The sequence below is a fragment of the Camarhynchus parvulus genome, chromosome 2 (assembly GCF_901933205.1).
Source record: "Camarhynchus parvulus chromosome 2, STF_HiC, whole genome shotgun sequence".
In the NCBI taxonomy this organism is placed as follows: Eukaryota; Metazoa; Chordata; class Aves; order Passeriformes; family Thraupidae; genus Camarhynchus; species Camarhynchus parvulus.
Window position 1 is genome coordinate 27858443 of NC_044572.1, and position 19228 is coordinate 27877670.

The window sequence follows — 19228 nt, forward strand, 5'->3', positions numbered from 1 at the left end:
CTGTTTGGACAAGAGTGTGCTTTTGACACATACTCCACATACAGCAAACTTTGTCATGTGAAACCAGAGGCAAAACCAAACATCTGTAATCCCCTTGTTTAGGTAGGGTTATAGAGGTCAGGAGGTGAAGAAGAAATAAGCTTTGTTGAAGGAAATACATGAGACATTTAAAGATATTCTCTCCCCTTTCATTCATTTTCATTCCTTCCATTGTTAGCTCCTGGAACTGTAAGTCAGGCTTTGTAGAAGGACTTAAATCTTAGATTTTGGGTAAACTGAAAGTTATTCCTGCTGGGAAAGATGCTGGGGCTTAACTTCCAGGAGCCCTTTTAGGTTCCTTGTGTATGTCACCTGGAAACACCAGCTTGTGTTTTTTTTGAACCTTTCCCCTGACTGGGGCAAAAACCAGAACCCAGGATTGCATTCTGGTATTCTGGTGTCTGCATACACGCTCTGTATATATGCAGTATATGACAACAGTACTTTGAGGGGAAAAGATCCCTTATTCAATATAACAAGAATACTTAGGAAATAAGTGAGAAAAATTAAATGGCAATTTTTTTCCTTGAATTCTCTGAGTCATACCAAAGCTTTAAACTCAATATATTTGAATCTGCTTTTTCAAGGACTAGATGCGGAGCACAGACATCTTCTAACACTCCAGTGTGATCTGTCAGGACTTGGGAAAAGACAGGCATTTAAAGGTGGCCATACCTCAAACAGTGCAGTTGAGCAGGCAGAAAGCTCCATCTTTTCCCCATAACTGTATTCCTGGGCTGTGCCAGCAGCCAACTGCTACATCCGGCTTTCCCCCGAGGAAAAGGTGACACAAAATTATTTTTCTTTGCTACTACAAAGCTAAAACAGTGCTAGGCCTTTGCCATCCTTCTCAGAAAGCCATAGTTTATCAGCCTAGGCCTTTACCATCCTTCTCAGAAAGCCATAGTTTATCAGCAAGATACGATCTTTAGTAAATTAGAAAAAAGTTCTTTGAAATCATAAGGTAGTCTAAAATTCCATTACAGTGCAATTTCTAATGAGTGTAGTAATTCCTGTTTGACCAAGGACTTCTGAGTCACAAAAACAATGTTATTTTTAGTCCTCTCCACTTCAATTACTATGTCAAAGGACATGTAAAAACACATAAAAAGTAATTATAAATATTCTTTCTGAGTGTGCAACTTTTAATATACTCCAAAATTTCTCTAAAATTTCACTTTTGATTAACCATGTTATAAAGTTCTTGATTATTTAAAAATTTATGAAAATCTGTTGTGTTAACAATGTTAGTCCTTACTTTTGTTACCAAAAAAGGATGGATCACAACAGGAGACAGTACAACTTTCATTAGAAGTGAGATTGCAAAAGCATGATTTGCAAACAGTCAAAAATTAACACTGAAGAGTACAAACAAGTATCCTGGCACTTAGGATACAAACTTCAATCCAAGTTTTCCTTTGCCAGCAGCCAGTAAGTGATTATGTAACCCTAGTAAGACTAACTCAGGCATGAGAAAACTCTGCTGTCACTACTAACATTCTTTCTGTCTGAATTGTGCCACAGACACTGAGACAAAGCAATTAAGCTGTTCTTGTGTCTTTAACCTTTGTCCATTGGTGTGTGATACTGGGAATGGTCAATGCTAAACAAACAGCATGCATCTCATGCCAGCAAGAGGCATTCTGCTCAGAGCAGTATTTAGTCTGTAGATTTAAAATTTAAAGCTGTAATGAGGAGGTTTAAATTTAACCAACCTATTCTGTGCAGTCTGTGCATGAACAATTTTATCTTGGCAAGACAAGTAGAACAGTAGAACAAGGAGACATGAAACTTTGTAACACTGGACTGGTTTGAGCTCCTATGTGGGCAAAACAGCACAACTGCAAAGTGAATTCACCTGGACAACTTCAAAAGAAACAGTAAACCCACACAATTATAGAGTATGTGGTAAGTTCTACCCTCACTGACTGAAGCAAACTAATGCACAACAATGCAAAAAGCCATGCAATTAAAAAAACTGCTTAGTGTAATTGAGTAAAAGTGAACAGAAGAATAACTGGCATAAATGTGAGGACAAATTTGAAAAATCACTTTTGAATATTTCAGAACATTTCTGATACCATATTGAAAGTAGAACTGCTGGAATTTTTTGGCTACTCTTCCTTATTTTTTTTTTTCTTCTTCATATGATGAACATCTTGAGAAAGGTAATTTATTTGTGAATTACGCTGTTATCAAGCAGGCTTACTGCAGCCCTGGCAGAATGAGGGATAAAATGCTTGGCTGTGAACTTGTGAAGGTGAGCTGCACCTTGTTTAGCTGGACCTTAGACAAAACAGAGCACACAGAGTTTACCTTTCTAAACAGTGAGGATAAAGCTGAGAGTGCCTGTGCACCTCTGTCTGGCAAACTGATGACAGGGTGCCCACCAAAATGGGAGATGATAGTGGATACACACAATGCAAGGTCCTCTTTTGCCTCAAGACAGTATAAAGAGAAGATGGGAAGACCGTAACACAAATTTCTTAGTTGTGGTGTTATTTTTTTAACTTCTTTTTTTTTCCCCAGCAAGGATGCTCTCCAGCTGCTTTGTTGCATTTAGCAGTGCCTCTCCCACTTGCTGAGGGAGCCCTGATCTGCCTGCGGGTGGATACTTGCACTCTTCTTGTATTAACTTGATAAAGCGACCCCGTGGGGGAATTAGGAGCTTCGAAACTCATCCAGGTGGATAAGATGATGAAGCTAAGCAAAACCCTTTCTGAAATGTATTTTTTGATGTACTGACAGCTTGCACTGCATCTGCTTGTATTGTACCCAGGCTGATCTGCCTATCAATATTAGATGGAAAACAGGGATTTTGCTATAATTTTCATATTGCAATGAAAACTGCAATTGCCATGTTGATGTACCAGAGATTTATAAAGGAGACAGACAAGTAGGAAGTGAATTTAAAACCTTTTGGGCTGCTGCACAGTTTTGGAAAAACACCAGCAGAACTCTTTTAATTTTCTGAGAAGGGGAAATTGGTATAAATTCTGGGCTTCATCTGGAATCTCAGATGAAAAATTCTCCCCAGCCCCCGAAAGATTCCTATCAGTATTGAACAAAAGAAATGAGATTACTGGGTGAATGAGAGCTGTGCTCTGCCATTCCAGCCGGGGATGGAAAAGTGCCCTGCCGCAAGTGCAAGCTATAGAAACTCTTTGTGTTCTGGTATGAGCAGCTCATACAAGTCAGATGTGATAATTATAGAAACAAATAGCACAATGCTACAACATCCGCAGACACTGTATTAACCCACTTGTACTTTTTTTCCTTGTCTTTTCTGGGGTTTTATCTTATTATTTTAGAATAGAGAAACGTCCTCTGTTTGCAGTGAGGGTGGCTGATTTTTTTGTAACACCCCTGCTACGGCGCTGGGCACAGACACAAAAGGAATTCCGGGTGAGTTTGTTTTACAGGCGTGTTAAAAACGAGTAACTACAGGACAGCTGAGCCGGCCCCAGGTGCCGCTGGAAGGGCTGGGACAGGCGCATCCCCCCGCACCCGCCCAGCTCCCGGGTGCCGCTGGAAGGGCTGGGACAGGCGCATCCCCCGCCCCCCCCCCCCGGGGGGCCGCTCTGGACACATCCCCCCACCCGCCCAGTCCGTGCCCTGGAAGGGCTGGGAAGCATCCCCCCCCCCCCAGCCCGCGGAAGGGGGGAAGCGCCCCCGCACCCGCCCAGCTCCCGGGTGCCGCTGGAAGGGCTGGGACAGGCGCATCCCCCCGCACCCGCCCAGCTCCCGGGTGCCGCTGGAAGGGCTGGGACAGGCGCATCCCCGCACCCGCCCAGGGCCGGCCCCGCCCGCCCGCCCTGCGGTATAAACGGGCGGTGCGGAGCGTCCGCGGCTTCCCCGCTTCCAGCCATGGCTCCGGACAGGTTCCCGCCGGCGTTCGCCGAGGCCGGGCGGCAGAGCGGGCTGCAGGTGTGGCGGGTCGAGCGGCTGGAGCTGGTGCCGGTGCCCCCGAGCTGCCACGGCGACTTCTTCGTTGGGGACGCGTACCTGGTGCTGCGCACGGAGCGCCGCGGGGACAACGTCGCCTACCGCCTGCACTACTGGCTCGGTAGGAGCGAGGGCAGCCCGCAGGGCCCGGCCGGCCGCTGAGGGGCTCGCCGGGCTCCAGGGCAGCCGGGACAGGGCTTTCCCCGCCCTTCTCAGTAAGGCTGCGGCTGCGAGGCTTCCCAGAGGGGTACTCGAGGTGGAGACAGAAGTGGGGCTGCTGCCGAGAGCCAGGGTGGTGCCGAGCGTCATCGCCTCCGATGCTGAGGCACTGAGGGGTGGGACTGTGGGCTGTGGCAGAAAGGTGAAAGCTTGCTCGCTTTGCCGTGGTAGTTTGGGAAAGTACTGAAGTGTTAAAGGCAAATCTTGGCTGCACCCGACAGAGGTTCTGGAGTGAAATCCTGCCTTCACTCGCATGAGTAGTTTTCTTGTCTTTATTTCCATCTGGATGAAGATGTCCTCTTGGCCATCTCTCTGTGGTGTTGTTAGAGGCCCTGGTTAGCGTCTGGGTGTGCCTTTTCCAGATCGATTAACTTTGCTTTCTGATGGTACAGAGATCAAGTGCAAAGACACCAGGTTTCCTTTAAAACCTCGTTAATATCAGTCTGACAGCCTACGGGGATTGGAACCGGTCTTTTGCCTTCCACCTTGACTAGCCCACTTTACATCAAAGTTGTGTTTTACGTGACTTCCCCATCTCCTGGAAGTTTCATGTGACTTCCCCATCTGGCGACAGAGTCATCCTGCCACAGTGATTGCTGTTTAGCTGCCTGAAACTTACTACGTTTTTCTTGTTTCACCAACAAGTTTGTGTTTGTAGGCAATAATCTCAATGAATGCACATAAAGATAGGTGTATTAACATTAATGTGCTTGAGTTGCTGCAGTTCTCATTGTACTTTTGCATGCATTGAAAAATGATTGCAGATAAAGCTTGGATTGTTTCTGCATAAATGTTTGAGCATTGAATTTTGCATGTCTTCCGAGTTTCCCAGCTGGCAAGCATGTTAGTATCTGTGTCTGGTAAGGGTGTAATCATAGATGGCAGTGTGAATGAATCTCTGGCAGAGACTTTTTGTCAGCAGTGCTGCTAATTAGTAGCAGGGGTTGGTTTTGTGGATCTTTGTTAATGAAGCTGGAATTACTCATGTTTTAGTGAAGGTCTACTTGACACATCACAGGGAGTGATGTAAGGGCTGTTTGCAGCTCATGGGAAGGGAAGGTAGAACAGTGACTGACATTTGCAGCAGTTAAAACCTCATTGCTGGTGTCTGAAGAGCTTTAGTTGTACACATTGATGCACATGTTGTGCTGATGTGGTGCTACCTAGATAGTCCAAATGGCTTCAGGTGATCTGGGCACCCACTGTTGTTGTGCAGCTGGCAAGGTGGCAGCAGGGAGGCTCAGTGCTGGCAAATCCCTTCCTGCTTGCCAGATACTTCAGCAGTGGGGTGGAATAATCTCAAACACTGCTGCACAGTTAATACAACAGGAGACCAGGATTTCAAATAAGGTGTATTGGGAGGGCCAGTCACACTCAGGGCAAAAACTGTGGAATCATGTTGGTATTTTTAACTGATTTACACTGCCCTTATGTACACCAAATTTTTTCCTTGTAAGCAAAGACTGTATTGTCTGTGGGGAGGAAAATCACAATAGGGTCTTTCTGAAGACTTCCCATAAGTGTCTCTGGACAGCTGCAGCAGTCACTATCACTCTTTAGGATGTAAAGAAAGAATTCTTGTGATGAGGGAAACACTGCAGACTTTGGTCTTAGGTACTTACCAGGGCCTTGCCATTTGGTGATGCAGTCCTACTCCTGCTTGTCACCTGTGGTATGTTATTGTGGCAGCCACATACAGTGGCCATGAGTGTGCACAGATTCTGACCTGCAAAAAAAGACCCCCAATATCAAATTTTCCTATTACATAGTGACAAAGGTCCTCCTAATTCCTTGCTTAGGCACACCCAAGGGGCTATAAGAAGGTCTAGACTATGGGAGTGTGACCTCAGTGTGCTGACAGTCTTCAGCTGTGACTGGCATCAGTGGGGTAAAGTGACCCCACAGTTGTTTTGCCATGCTGAAGCCTCCTATGGGGAAGCCACAGTTTTACCAAGTATCTCACAGGCACTGAGATACTGTTGAGGTTGGATAATTTCTGAGCAAGCTAACCTGGGTGTATCAACATTGTTGGCATGGCCAAGCAATCAATGTGGATCTGTTTTGCTGCAGGTTTATCCACTTTTAACATTGCTCAGACATCCTGACTCAGTTGTCTCTACTGGCACTTGAGGGGTGCCTTGGTAGCTGTACTAATCCCAAGGGAGCTGTCTGGACTTGAAACTATCCTTAATGGAAACAGCATGCACTGTGCCAGTATGAAAATACTTGTGCAAGTGAGATTGGCTATACCCAACTTTGTATCTTTAATAAAATCATGCATAGTATTTTTAAACTATTTTGTAACCCTTGTTCCCAGAGATGAAGTCATAAGCTCTGTCCATGTGAGCCAAGATCTGTTTGGTAAAAACTTGTTCTTTTTTCTTTTTATGCTCTGGCTTATTTATAGCTTTTTGTGCCTTAGACTGTAAGGTAAATCTGGTTTTCCTAGCAGCCTGAGTAACTTATGCTTGGACTGATGCTCACTTGATTTTTTTTTATTTTAATTAGATTTTCCTGAGTATTTTATTGCATAACAGCTGCGAGACCAAGTCTGATAGTAGTTCTTACCTCTGACTGTTCAAAAACCATTTTTCTTTAACCCTGAACCCTGTTACGTAATTGCAAGTAGTAACTTAGAAAGAGCTAGTCTTAATGGATGTGGTTACCCCTATTTAGAAAAAGAACAAATACCACCCCTAAAACCTCCAAAACTTTACCACCAACTTTAAGGTGGTACCCAGTTCTGAGAAAGCATATTGGAACATAGCAAGTTCTATCATGATGTGATTGGGAAACAAATGGGAGGCCTCACCTTTCCTTTTTCTTCTGTAGTTACTGAGAAGCCTGTTTTTTTAGACTTGATTCTATTAGTGCTTTTCTTGAAACAATTAAAACTGCTGGAAATGTTAATCCAAAATGTATGGGCTCCCATTAAAATCTTTGGTTTAATATACAGCCTGTTTTCTGCATGTACAGGCATCAGCACACCAGGTCAGGAGGCTGTTTTGCCACAGTCTTGGGAATAGGCTACTCTCTGTAAGGTACAAAACAAAGTGTGACCTCATGAAGCAAATATCTGAGCCCCAAAGCTGCTTTTCTTTCTCCCAGCTGTACCAGGCAAATATCTTGCTTGCATTGTAGTGTCAAGAGGACTGCTTTTGAATTATTTTGGCTTTATGGTTTGGTGAGTTGTTCTTAGAATAAATACATGTTTTACCATCCAGACAGTTCTTTCACATGACCTTTCTTTCTTTGAACTTCAGCTGAAAGTCCAAAAATCATTACAGCTGATGCTTGCCATGTTAAACTCAATTAAATTATTCTTTTGTTTGAAGATTCTAAGAGAAGATGAGCTTCACTATTTTTCAATATTTCTTTCCTTATGAATGCAGTTCTACAAGTAGTCAACAAATGGTCTGGAAGATCATGTTACTTGGTGGTGAGCAAGGTTGTGATTCAGTGCTTTGTTTCCACATAAACAGGGGTTATACAACCTGCTGAAGGCAGTGTCCAGTTGTTGCAGGAATAATTTCTCCACCAGAATTCAAAATTATATTAATGTTTTATTGACATATTTCTCCTTTTTTCAGGGAAAGAATGCACCCAGGATGAAAGCACAGCTGCAGCTATCTTTGCTGTTCAAATGGATGACTATCTAGGAGGAAAGCCTGTGCAGAGTAGAGAAATTCAAGGATATGAATCTACTGAGTTTGTGGGTTACTTCAAAGGAGGAATTAAATACAAGGTAAAGAGTCTGTCAAAATATATTCTGAAATTGCATGTAACATTTTTTCCCTACATAAAAAGAAAATGTTTTTCTTTGTAAGTGGAGATTTTTAAAATAGTTTATTATTTATTAAAAATAGCTTTGTGGATTTAGATCTGAACCACCCATCTTAAACCATAGGAGTCCAGTATTTGTACAGCAGCAGCTTGTTTGTCAGTGCCTCTTCTGATATGTGAAAACCTTTCCCATTTTTTTTTTCCCCAAAATAAAGCTGTCCTAGAATTTCATACTTATGTGTCTAAGAGTTCCCAGTAGGGACTCTGTGGTCTGGGTGGTGTTAAATCTCACAGAAATAATTTGTCCTGCAGGCCAAATATTTTTGTTCAAATGCAGAACCCAGTTTGCTCAAGAGGTTAGAAACATTAATAGAATGGAAAAGACCAGAACTTCATTTGAATCTAAAAATGATGGTTTTCCAGCCCTACTGCAGTTTTTTTCTGAAGCAGATAAAACAATCTCCCAGATTTTTGATAAAAATTCTAGCTTTTGGAAAGGTGTAGTGTCAGTGTCCTTGTGTCACTTCCAGAAGCTGAATAGCTGAAAAGTAACTTTTTTTTTTTTTGCATCAACATCTGTGGGGTTTTTTTTAAGAATAGAGTAATATATCTCCTGAGAATATCTCCATAGTAGAAGCTCTGGGAGCCCATGGCTCATTCAGCCATTTCCCGCCATGATGAAGGTTTGTAACTTCTCTCTGTCAACACAATCAAGCTTTTAACTCTGTGTAAGTAAGGTTGGCAGTGATGCACCCTAACTTCTATATTTTAATTTTAGGCGGTTGTTTTTTTGTAATTTCAAGAGCCACTCTCTGTTCCAGCACAAGGTGTGGGTCTCCCAGAGGAGTGGAGAATGCTGCCTCACAGAGGCAGGCATCCCAGCCAGTTTACAGGATTATGCTTATGTTTACACTCACAGATTGTAAATCAACAGTTTGCTCTCACTTCCCCTAGTTTGGTACTCCTTGCCAGGTTGACTCTTAAGCTGCAAATACTCCTTTCATAAAATTGCAGAACTGCTGTGGAATTATCCATCCATCTACATGTAACCAGGGACTAAACCACCTGGACCTCTGAGATTCAAGTTTGAAAAACTTCAAAAGGAGCTGCATATTTCTCTGCTTTTCCTCAGTCCTTGACTTTTGTCCTAACAATGGGGTTCAGTATTATCTCATCCTCTGAAGGAGGCTGGAGAGTGCTGTGAATTCTGTGCTTTCACTTTTGCTATTTGTCTGAAAGCCCTTTGAAGGAGGGTGATATCTGCTCCCTTGGCTAAAGGTTCACACCTGAGAGTTCAGCAGCAGTGGTGTCTGTCTGGTCTGCGGTCAGCACTCTTAAACAGTACATTACTTTGTCTTGCTTCTCACTACATAAGCAATTTTTTTCCACTGCTAGCTCCTCATCTGTAGCAAAAAAAAAGTAACTTTGCAGAAATGAAGCTGAAATAAAGCTGACTTCGTTTTATTTTCTTCAGGCAGGTGGTGTTGCCTCTGGATTTAATCATGTTGTTACTAATGATCTGAGTGCCCAGAGGCTGCTGCATATCAAGGGCAGGAGAGTTGTAAGGGCCACAGAAGTCCCCCTGGCTTGGACCAGCTTCAACAAAGGAGATTGTTTCATTATTGACCTGGGAAATGTAAGTACTTTGTAGGGCAAAACACTGAAAAGCAAGAGCTGTATCCCTTCCAAGGTTTGAGTCATCCCCTAAAATGCAAAACTGACTTTGGTCACTCATGTGAATCAGCAGAAAGAATCTACTTTAGAAAATTGGTTTTAGTGTCACACCACTTGAAAGGTTTCAAACTACCCTAAATGTTTCCTGAAGTGTGCACAGATTATCTGTCAAGAAACAGTTCTCTTTCCCAGAGAGGAGAGGCATTGGGGTTTTTCACTACTGGTGTTTGAGCAGCTTAAACAGTTCACTCTAAGTCCAGTCTGACTTTTGCACTCTCTACCAGATGAATGGGATCAGTCCTAGTTCAGAGCAGAACACAGATTCAACCACTCTCTTAAGAGCATTTTTTTATAGTCATCAAACTTTGATAGTGACAGTAGACCCTAAAGAAATGGCTGCAAAAGTGATTATAAAACTACTTGAATATTTGAAGAGATCACTTGAGAAGCAATCCTGTGCTTCAGGGCTTACTGCTGAAAACAAGTAGAGACAGCACAAAAGAATATCGACACATAAAAGATAGTTCTGCTTGCTTCAAGTGGCTTAAAGTGTAGTGCTGTCACCTCAGAATACATGAGATTTTCTGATTCTAAGAGTAACAGCTGGGATGTAGTCCACACTAATTGGATGGTAGTTACCAATTTGAAATTATACTCACATGTATAAAATGGAAAGCATGTGAAAGGAAATAGTTTATCTGCAGTTGATTTTAACTGTAGTGTTTCACAAGGAAGTGGTCAGCTGCTTCAAGATCTCAGAGTTCCCCTGACCTATTGAAAAATGGACTCTTCTGAAATCATGGTGTGCATTTTCTCTGAGATAAGAATTCATGGTTTCTTTTTTCTCTGAAAGCATCCCCTAGCATGACAGTTGAAGATAATCAGTGTAGCTTCTTGGTACCAATATATCTTTGATTTTTATTATGCTTCACAGCCTTCAGATGGAACACAAGATGGTATGTTTTGAATGTTGTTCTATTCCTCTTATGTCAGTGTGGTTTAATCATCTGGAACAGCCTGGTGATCAGTATCCAAAGTAATATCTCAATGTCACTTTGCATAGAAGACCCAAATTATCTATTCCCTTTGAGAGTTAACCCATGGGAGATGGAAAGTTTGGAACTAAGCATTGCTAGATAATGCTGCTTTTGCAGTAAGGCTGTAATTGGGCTTGAGTTTTCTGGAGTCTACCTCCCATGGACATGGTGTACAACTGGGTGTACTCCATGAATTCAACTTGTTCTGACCCTTATTGTGCTGCAGTTACCCAGATGACCTTGAGTAATCTGTCAGGCCACACTGCAGGCATGGCAGTGACACTGGTGAAATGCGCTATGGATGTGTTCCAGTGTTACACGTTTAGCTTGGGGCCCATCCCTTTTGGTGAGAGGAGAGTGTTCTCACTAAGCAATTTTAATGTAATGTAGAGTTAGAGCCTTTACCTGATACTGAATGTACACTGGAAGCCTTTTACTTTTTTACAGTGTAACATCACTGGTTTCTGATTCACTGTTTGACAAGACAGAGGTCAAGCAGCAATGCAACACTGCAGGAAGAAAGATTAGATGTGAACAATATCTAGATACTTTTTTTTTTTTTGCCATTCAATGGGAAATGTCGGTCAAATCACATGTCTAATACAGTTCTTGGTCTTGTCATGTCAGTTGTGAAAGAGAGATGCATTTTTCTGGATGTACTGACAAGTTAAGAAAAAAAGTGTTTTAGCATCGAGATATTCATAGTCACATGTTATTACATAGTTATTGCATAAACCAGACTATGCTTCTGGGAGATGAAAACAGCTGCCATAGTTCAGGATGATGATATACAAGTCTAGTGAAGTACCTCTAAATAAAGGATTGTGGTAGAAAATACAATGTCACAGGAGAAACTTCGCTCAAGTTTTATAAGAGCTCTATTTCAAGCTGAAATAATTGTACTGCAGGTTGACATCTTCCATGACTAAAGGCCCATTGTAAATGAGGGAGGCTTTATGAGTCCTTACAGGAGCTCTTAATTGAATTTAAAGTTCCTTTGAAACAAGAAAAGTATTTTCACTTAAGTAGATTCCATTACTTAACAATTGAAACAATCTTAAATAAGGTTGCTTCTGAGTTTTGGTACTTATTGCAGACCACTTGCAGACTCATTGTCTAAGAGCAATGGGCAGTAATTGCATAAAATAATGAGCTTATGGTCAGTGCTTTTAATATCAAATTATTGTAGTGTGTCAAATGAGATAAATTTCCAAGATTTACTTTCCCCAGTCTCTTAGCTAACCACAAGGATGGTCTCCGTGGAACTGAAAAATTGCTTGCACTGTCCATTTCCTGTTATATTTTATCAAGCTGCTTATCTAATATAATAAAAAATTATTTCAGTTTTCCTGTTATTCTCAATTACTACAGTATTTTAAACTCATGGTTTGAACAGATAAGGGAAAGTTATGAAAGATCATAATGAATAGGAATAAAATCATTACTTACCACTAGGATTTCCTTTACAGGGATAATGATTTAAGCAAAAAGTGTGTGTGGGCATTTCCAGCTAGGTTCACATATTTACAGTTCAAGTTCTGATGTTTATCTCATACCTAGATCACAGAATAGTTTTGGTTGGAAGGGACCTTTAAAGGTCATCTAGATCAACTTCCCCTGCAATGGGCAGGGACATCTTCAACAAGCTGAGGTTGCTCTGAGCCCTGTTCAACCTGACCTTGAATGAAGGTTATCCTATCTTGATCCAGCCTGCTAAGTTATTGGAGTCAAACCCTGGCTGGAAATAAGATCAAAAAATAGTGTTCTAACTGCCTGCCTCCTGACAGTCTCTCTCTCTCTTAAAAGTGGTTGGGATCCCATGCGGCCATGTCCCATGTGCACAACCCACACAGCACCTTGGCTGATCTGTTACTAAACCACGTTTACAGCACTTCAAATACCCTGCCCAGGTCTCATCTTGCCTCCTTTGAACTCTCTTGGCTGGAAGAGAAAAGAGCTCTGCAGAAGGCAGAGAAAGCACTGTCTATGCTATGAGAGGAATTGTTATCTGTGGGAAATGTGTGAAGATCTTTCAGTCAAGCAGTCTTCTGTAACACCATGAGCTGTGACTGTAGTGATCTTCCTTAGAGGGAGTGACCCAGGAGTGTGCTGGGATGCCAGACCCTGATTTAAGTTGGAGTGTTTTTCCTACATGGGATTTCCATGACACCTCTTTGGTGACCCTGGGAATCTCTCTGTAAGGGAGCCTGTGGGCAGGCAAGACAAGTGCAGGGTGGTTGCTGAGAGGGCCTGGAGTGGAGCACACCTTCCTTTGTCAGGTGCTGCTTGGTGCATCTTGTCCAGGTGTAGCTCTGCTCAAGGCCTCCCAGGAGCTGCTCTTTTCTGCCACACAACCACAGAATATGCTAAGTTGGAAGGACCTGCAAGGATCATAAAGCCAAACTCTTAGTCCCACACAGGACAGCCCCAAGAGTCAAATTGTGTGTCTGGGAGCGTTGTCCAAATTCCTCTTGAACTCTGTCAGGCTTGGTGCTGCAGCCATGTCCCTGAGGAGCCCATTCCAGTGCCCAGCCACTGTCTGGATGAAGAACCTTTTTCTAATATCCAACCTAAACTCTGATACAACAGCTTCAGGCCACTCCCTCAGGTCCTGTCACTGGACACCAGAGAGAAGAGATCAGGGTCTGCCCCTCCCCTTCCCCTCAGGAGGAAGCTGCAACTGCAATGATGTCTTCCCTCCATCTCGTCTTCTCCCGGCTGAACAGACCAAGTAACCTCAGCTTTTCCTCAAGGCCTTTCCAATTCTGCCCTGAACTATTGCTGATATCCCACGTGAGAGGCACCAGGGTGGGTTTGACAGTTCTTGGTGGCCTTAAACTGCCTGGCCTTGCTCTGTGCTGCCCTTTACCTCCAGATGCAGCTCTCCCTGTTTCACCCCATCCTCCAGCCACCTCCCCTTAGACACAGTCCTTTTTCTTCCTTCATCAGCAAGACAATTCTCAAAACAGCAAGGAGCAGGAGGACATGGAAAATGGTTGCAGAAGGCAAAGGGGAAGATAAATCACTGTGCCATTTAGTTAATAACACACATACAGTTTTTGAGGCTGTTTTTTAGTATTTATCTAGATGCATATGTAAACATACTGTATATTTCTGATAAGATGTGCTAAAGACTTTGACATCTTTTGTCAGTTTTCCTGGTTTAAAGTGGGAAGGAAACTTGTCAGTATTGTGAAATTAGCCCCGTGTGTATTGACGTATGCTGGTTGTTTATGGAACAGGAATGTTGAGATGTGTCAATAATTTGGGTGATTATCAAAACATGGAGCAGAAATAATGGGAGTAACAATAAAATAAAGCAACATAAATTGATCAGCTGTTTTATTGAATGCTTCCCAACTCAGTTTGGGAAGCTCTGCTATATGAAGGCTGTCTGAAGTTGTCTCCTTACTGACCAGCAAAAATATTCTTTGTGTATGTATTTGGATAAAGCTTTGTGAAATGTAAGACTTGACTCTCTCTGATTAATCTCTTGGTGGGGGGCAGCAGCAGTGCCATGAGCTAGGTGACTGGGAATGGCAGGCAGAGAGCTGTGCACTGCTCAGCCTTCCCAAAGAAATGGAGAGGCAGTTGTTAAAATAAGGGGGTGAAGGGCAATGTATGATAACTACCACTGAGGTTTCAGCTTGGGCCTGATTGCAGCTGGAAAGTTTTGTCAGTACAATAAAAGTTCTCCAGGCAGAACATCACCTTCTCCCAAAGGAAGTGTGCAGATGGGTGAGATGATAACTATAGCTCAAGCTAAATGAAGTTTGAAGGTAAACTGTACTCACTTGTCCATTCTTCCTATTCCTACAGTGGTGCTGATAAACTGATCTATAAACAGCTAAGATGTTGCTGGTTTGAAATGTAAGAGCCCACAATATTCTTAGAAACAGCTTGTGCTATCTAGCAATCAATGTATGTATTTCTCAAGGGCTTTGTGAATCCAAATGAAAATTATGAAATTAGAACTCAAAAGTATGAGACTGAACAGAGTTTTTACCATAATCCATCTATCAGTAACTTCCTAATAGAACACATAATAAGTATGTCAGAAGAAGAAAAGAAGACGCTAGAAGAAATACATCAGGCGAAAGGGCTGGCTTTTTATGACAGCTTCTTTTCATAACAGCTTTTAATTTGGTGTAGATTAAATTATGTTTACAAAAAGAAAAGTAACTTCTGCTTTTTAAAGAGCAAGATGACAGATGCTTGCTTTATGGTTATGACCATGGGGTGTGATTCAGCATCACATTGCAACCTTAAGCACAGTTGTCTTGGTGGCTTCTGTGATCTTCTTCCCTCACTACTTCTTTTAGGTGGCTTTGCTTCTCTTCCATTGGATGAAGTAGCTCACAACAGGCATATTAATTGCTTTCATAAGCAAAGTCACTGTTAAGGTATAAACAGGGCTGGAAGAGCAGATTCTTGCATTTTTCCATTCATCACTGCACATTTTTAGTTGCTTTCCCTGGCTTTAACAACTGACTCATGTAGGTTTTCCATTCACGTTTCCTCCCACAACTAACCTCTTCTCCAGTTTCTCCCAGCTGAGAGTTAAACTATTGCTCATGCTGCAGCAGGGAGCTGCCAAACAAGTAGCTGAGCTTGAAGAACTAAAGTGATTAGGTTCTTTATTAACTTATTAACAGCATTAAACTGTTTTGTCTATAAAAGTGTATCTTGGTAAGCACGCATCTTAATTTTTCTGTAATTCTATGAGCCAGTTACCCAGCAGTGTAAATGCCAGCTTTCTGGAAGTTGCTAAAGTCTCAAAGTCATCAGATGAAGGTAAAAAAAAAGCCCTTTTGCCACCTACTTCAGTTAAAGTATTCAGAGTATGGATTTTTCTTCATACTCTATGGACTGGAATGTTCCCACTCACCCCCACTTGTGCACAGAAAAGGAGCTGAACCAGAGATCATTGTTTAAGCTTCAGGTGGACTGGACACACATGTATCCACAAGGATTCAGTTAACTTAGTTTTCTTCCTGATGTTGGAGGAAATCCAGATGTTTTGCTGCTTGAGCTGCTGTTGTTTAGAATTAAGATTATCCTGGTATTGACCCCTTAATCCACCATGGTATAGCAAAAGCTATTCCTAGTGCATGCTAGCAAAACAGGTTTGAGAGGAAAAATGAATGTACCAAGTGCATGACTCTGCTATATCTGACTTATTTTTAGTCTGGAAATTTGTTCCGTTTGAGTCAAATGGGACACTCCAAAGACTGGTTACAAAGACACTATTGTAATTTTACTAGTAATTTTAATTTTTTTTTTAGCTCATGGTGGCCTCAGAGGTGTTCTGGCTGAATGAATTTGGAGTTTGTTTTGGATTGTCAAAACTTCACAACTTTCAATGGTTCACTGTATTGCAGTTTCAACAAAGTTAGATTTTTATGGATATGTGAAATGAGAGGATTTTTTTCCTTGCCTGTGTCAAGAATTCAACAGTCAAGAAAGGAAAAAGTGAGTAATTTAAGGAGAAAAATGCATTCAGCAGCCTATATTAATCTGGTTGAATCCAAACATTCGTAACACATACGTATTGTTAGTTCCGTAAAAAAACCTGGATGTCAGTAAACCGACATAAAGCGCTGCATTACAATTGGTTTTGTTCAGTTATTTTCCCCACCATCTGGATTTTGTTTTCTTGATTTAGTACTTTTCAGTACTTAAAAAAAAAAAAAAAAAAAAACCAAAAGCATAAACAAAAAGCTCCACACTCTTGCTTTAGGGCTCTCTGTTTTATTTCCAAAACCTTGGTGTTTGAAATACAAATACCAATGTAATATGCTGCTGTTTTACAAATACTTAGAATTAAGGGCATTAGAAGTATTTCTGTTGTTTGCAGTTCATACATATACTTTTTTCCCAATTTATTTATATTTTGTATTGGCATTTCTTCTTTGAGCATATTAAGTTTAATCACAGAACTGGACTTTTAACAAGCTGAGAGGAACTCATGCCTAATCAGAGCAGCTGTTCACTAATGACTGTGGAGAGTCTCAGCTGAGTGCCTGCCCATTATTTTTGATAGTAGCATGATAAGATGTGTACAAAGCTTTGCCAATATTCATGTGTGTTCCATCTGCCTCTAGCATTGCTAGGCTTTTTTTTTTCTGCTTCCTTCAGGAGGTGAGTACTTTGGAGTGCTGGCTCTCTTGGGGTTTCCTACATCACAGCTCTTCTCCTCCTGACCCACCCATCCTTACAAGCCTTATCAGCCTTTCTTCCTATGTGGGCAAAGGTGGACAAGTTTAAGGTGTTTCAGGCCCTCCAAACAAAGAATAGAGGTATGCCAGCTTGTGATGCTTTGCTTAAGTTCTTTTCTAATGAAAATTTAAAGTTTATTTCAATATTTCAAGGTTAATGAGACTTTAACATTTCACTGTTATTTTCTACCTACATGAAAATTTCACCACAAATTATTTCCAATTAGAGTTTTGAAACCTGTTTAATTTGTTTAGCTTTTTAATATCGCTTCATGTAAGAGAATGCAAATCAGCAATTACAGTAGAGGCCTGGAAATTAGTAGATATTTCGAGAGACATACAGGTTTGAAACACTTGCATGTTTAGGGCATGCTTGACTAGAGAAAAATATTATGGATTTTTAAAAAAATCAAAATTACTAGTAAAATTACAATAGTGTCTTTGTAACCAGTCTTTGGAGTGTCCCATTTGACTCAAACGGAACAAATTTCCAGACTAAAAATAAGTCAGATATAGCAGAGTCATGCACTTGGTACATTCATTTTTCCTCTCAAACCTGTTTTGCTAGCATGCACTAGGAATAGCTTTTGCTATACCACGGTGGATTAAGGGGTCAATACCAGGATAATCTTAATTCTAAACAACAGCAGCTCAAGCAGCAAAACATCTGGATTTCCTCCAACATCAGGAAGAAAACTAAGTTAACTGAATCCTTGTGGATACATGTGTGTCCAGTCCACCTGAAGCTTAAACAATGATCTCTGGTTCAGCTCCTTTTCTGTGCACAAGTGGGGGTGAGTGGGAACATTCCAGTCCATAGAGTATGAAGAACTTTATGCATTTAAGCTTCTTGGCTTTTCCTGTCATTGTCCTGGCTAAGATCCACAGAAATGACCACAAAAGATCTAGAAAAGAAGGTGTATTTTCATGTGCCTCCAGACTAAGGAGGCTGCCAGTTGAATATAGAGGTGGCTCTGTGTTTGAAGGGAAAAAATTGGTTTCTATGTCACTTCTGAAATAAGTAATTTTTGTTTGTTTGTTTTTCCTTCTCTTACTCTGCATGCCATTTGGGGCTGGAGCAGGAAGCAGGAGGTGTACTTTCACAGTCCCCCTCCATGCAGGGAAAAGTGCCAAGGTGCTCTTGCTCAGGGTTCCACATGAGCCATGCATAGTCATCCTGATGCACAACCTCTGTGTAGAAGCTAAATGTTGGGTCATTTTTAATGTGCTGTAGAAATCTCATGTGACTTGCACAAGGTCAATCTGTAGGCCAGAAGCTATTTGGAGTAGGAGCAGTGAATTCTGACACTGTGGGTAGAAGACCAAACTGTTTCCCCAAAATGTGCAGTTGAGGGGAGAGCTCATTTTGACTACAGTGTGCATGGCACAGACCCAGCTTGCCTTCCCAGCCTCACTCAGGAGCTCTAGGGTGGTTACTGTTATTGGTTATAACATTTTCATTCATTATATATTTATATTCATTACAGTGTTACTCATTATATTATATTTATTCAATATTACTCAATATAGTATATTCATTAAAATGTCAGTTTCATTACAAAATTATTCATTATAATGTTTTCTTGCCCTCAGCTGTTAATTGTCTCACCATGATAACTATATTGGTACCAACATACATTAATATAGGGTATCTCTCTCAGAATTCTGTTTAAGAGGTTTAAAAAAGTAAATACTACTAGTGCAAACTTCTGAAAATAAACTGGGCTTGGCACAAGAATTACTGATGAATGAAGCTCTTTTATTTTGAGGGGAGTGAACACTTGAAGTCTGTTTTCATTTTAATGGAAACATTTTTTGTCAACCTGCCAATTCCAAATAAAGTTAGCAAAACAAACCTAAAAATAGTGAAGGTGTAGTACAGCTAGGAAATTCTGAAAGTAGTGAGTGAGCTAAAGCTAAATATCTTATTTTGCCCCTAGTTGAGCACTTTATATGCCTAAAAAATAAATACATGAATAACAAAATACGACCCAAAAGCCCAATGAGTTGTTGGATATGGTTAAATAACTAATTGACTGTATTTCAGGTAAATCCAGATCAAAATATTTGCCTTCTCAAGAAGTAGCTTTAACTTCTAAAAGTCTTCTCCTTGTTTTAAATTGTTGAAAAACTGAATCTGCCTAGAGGTTGAAATGGATACGTTGTATAAGGAAGGCAAACTTGTAGATATTCAGCTTCTGTGCTGTGAGGCCTCAAAATTAGACATACTGAAAATGAGATTATTTGAGTTCAGAAGAAAAAATTAATTAAATCCAAGCTCCTGAATGCTTCTAGCACTGAATGCTTAAGATA

General features: G+C 41.2%; 1 protein-coding gene across 1 annotated transcript in view; it reads left to right on the forward strand.

The window, feature by feature from the left end:
• The first annotated feature begins 3866 nt into the window (after nt 1-3866).
• SCIN (scinderin) overlaps nt 3867-19228 on the forward strand; it is a 48558-nt gene continuing 33196 nt past the window's right edge. Inside the window, exons 1-3 of the mRNA XM_030970922.1 lie at nt 3867-4105; nt 7794-7948; nt 9461-9622. Of these exons, the coding sequence (XP_030826782.1) occupies nt 3907-4105; nt 7794-7948; nt 9461-9622 (516 nt within the window). The 5' untranslated portion in view covers nt 3867-3906. The remainder of the gene's footprint in view (nt 4106-7793; nt 7949-9460; nt 9623-19228) is intronic.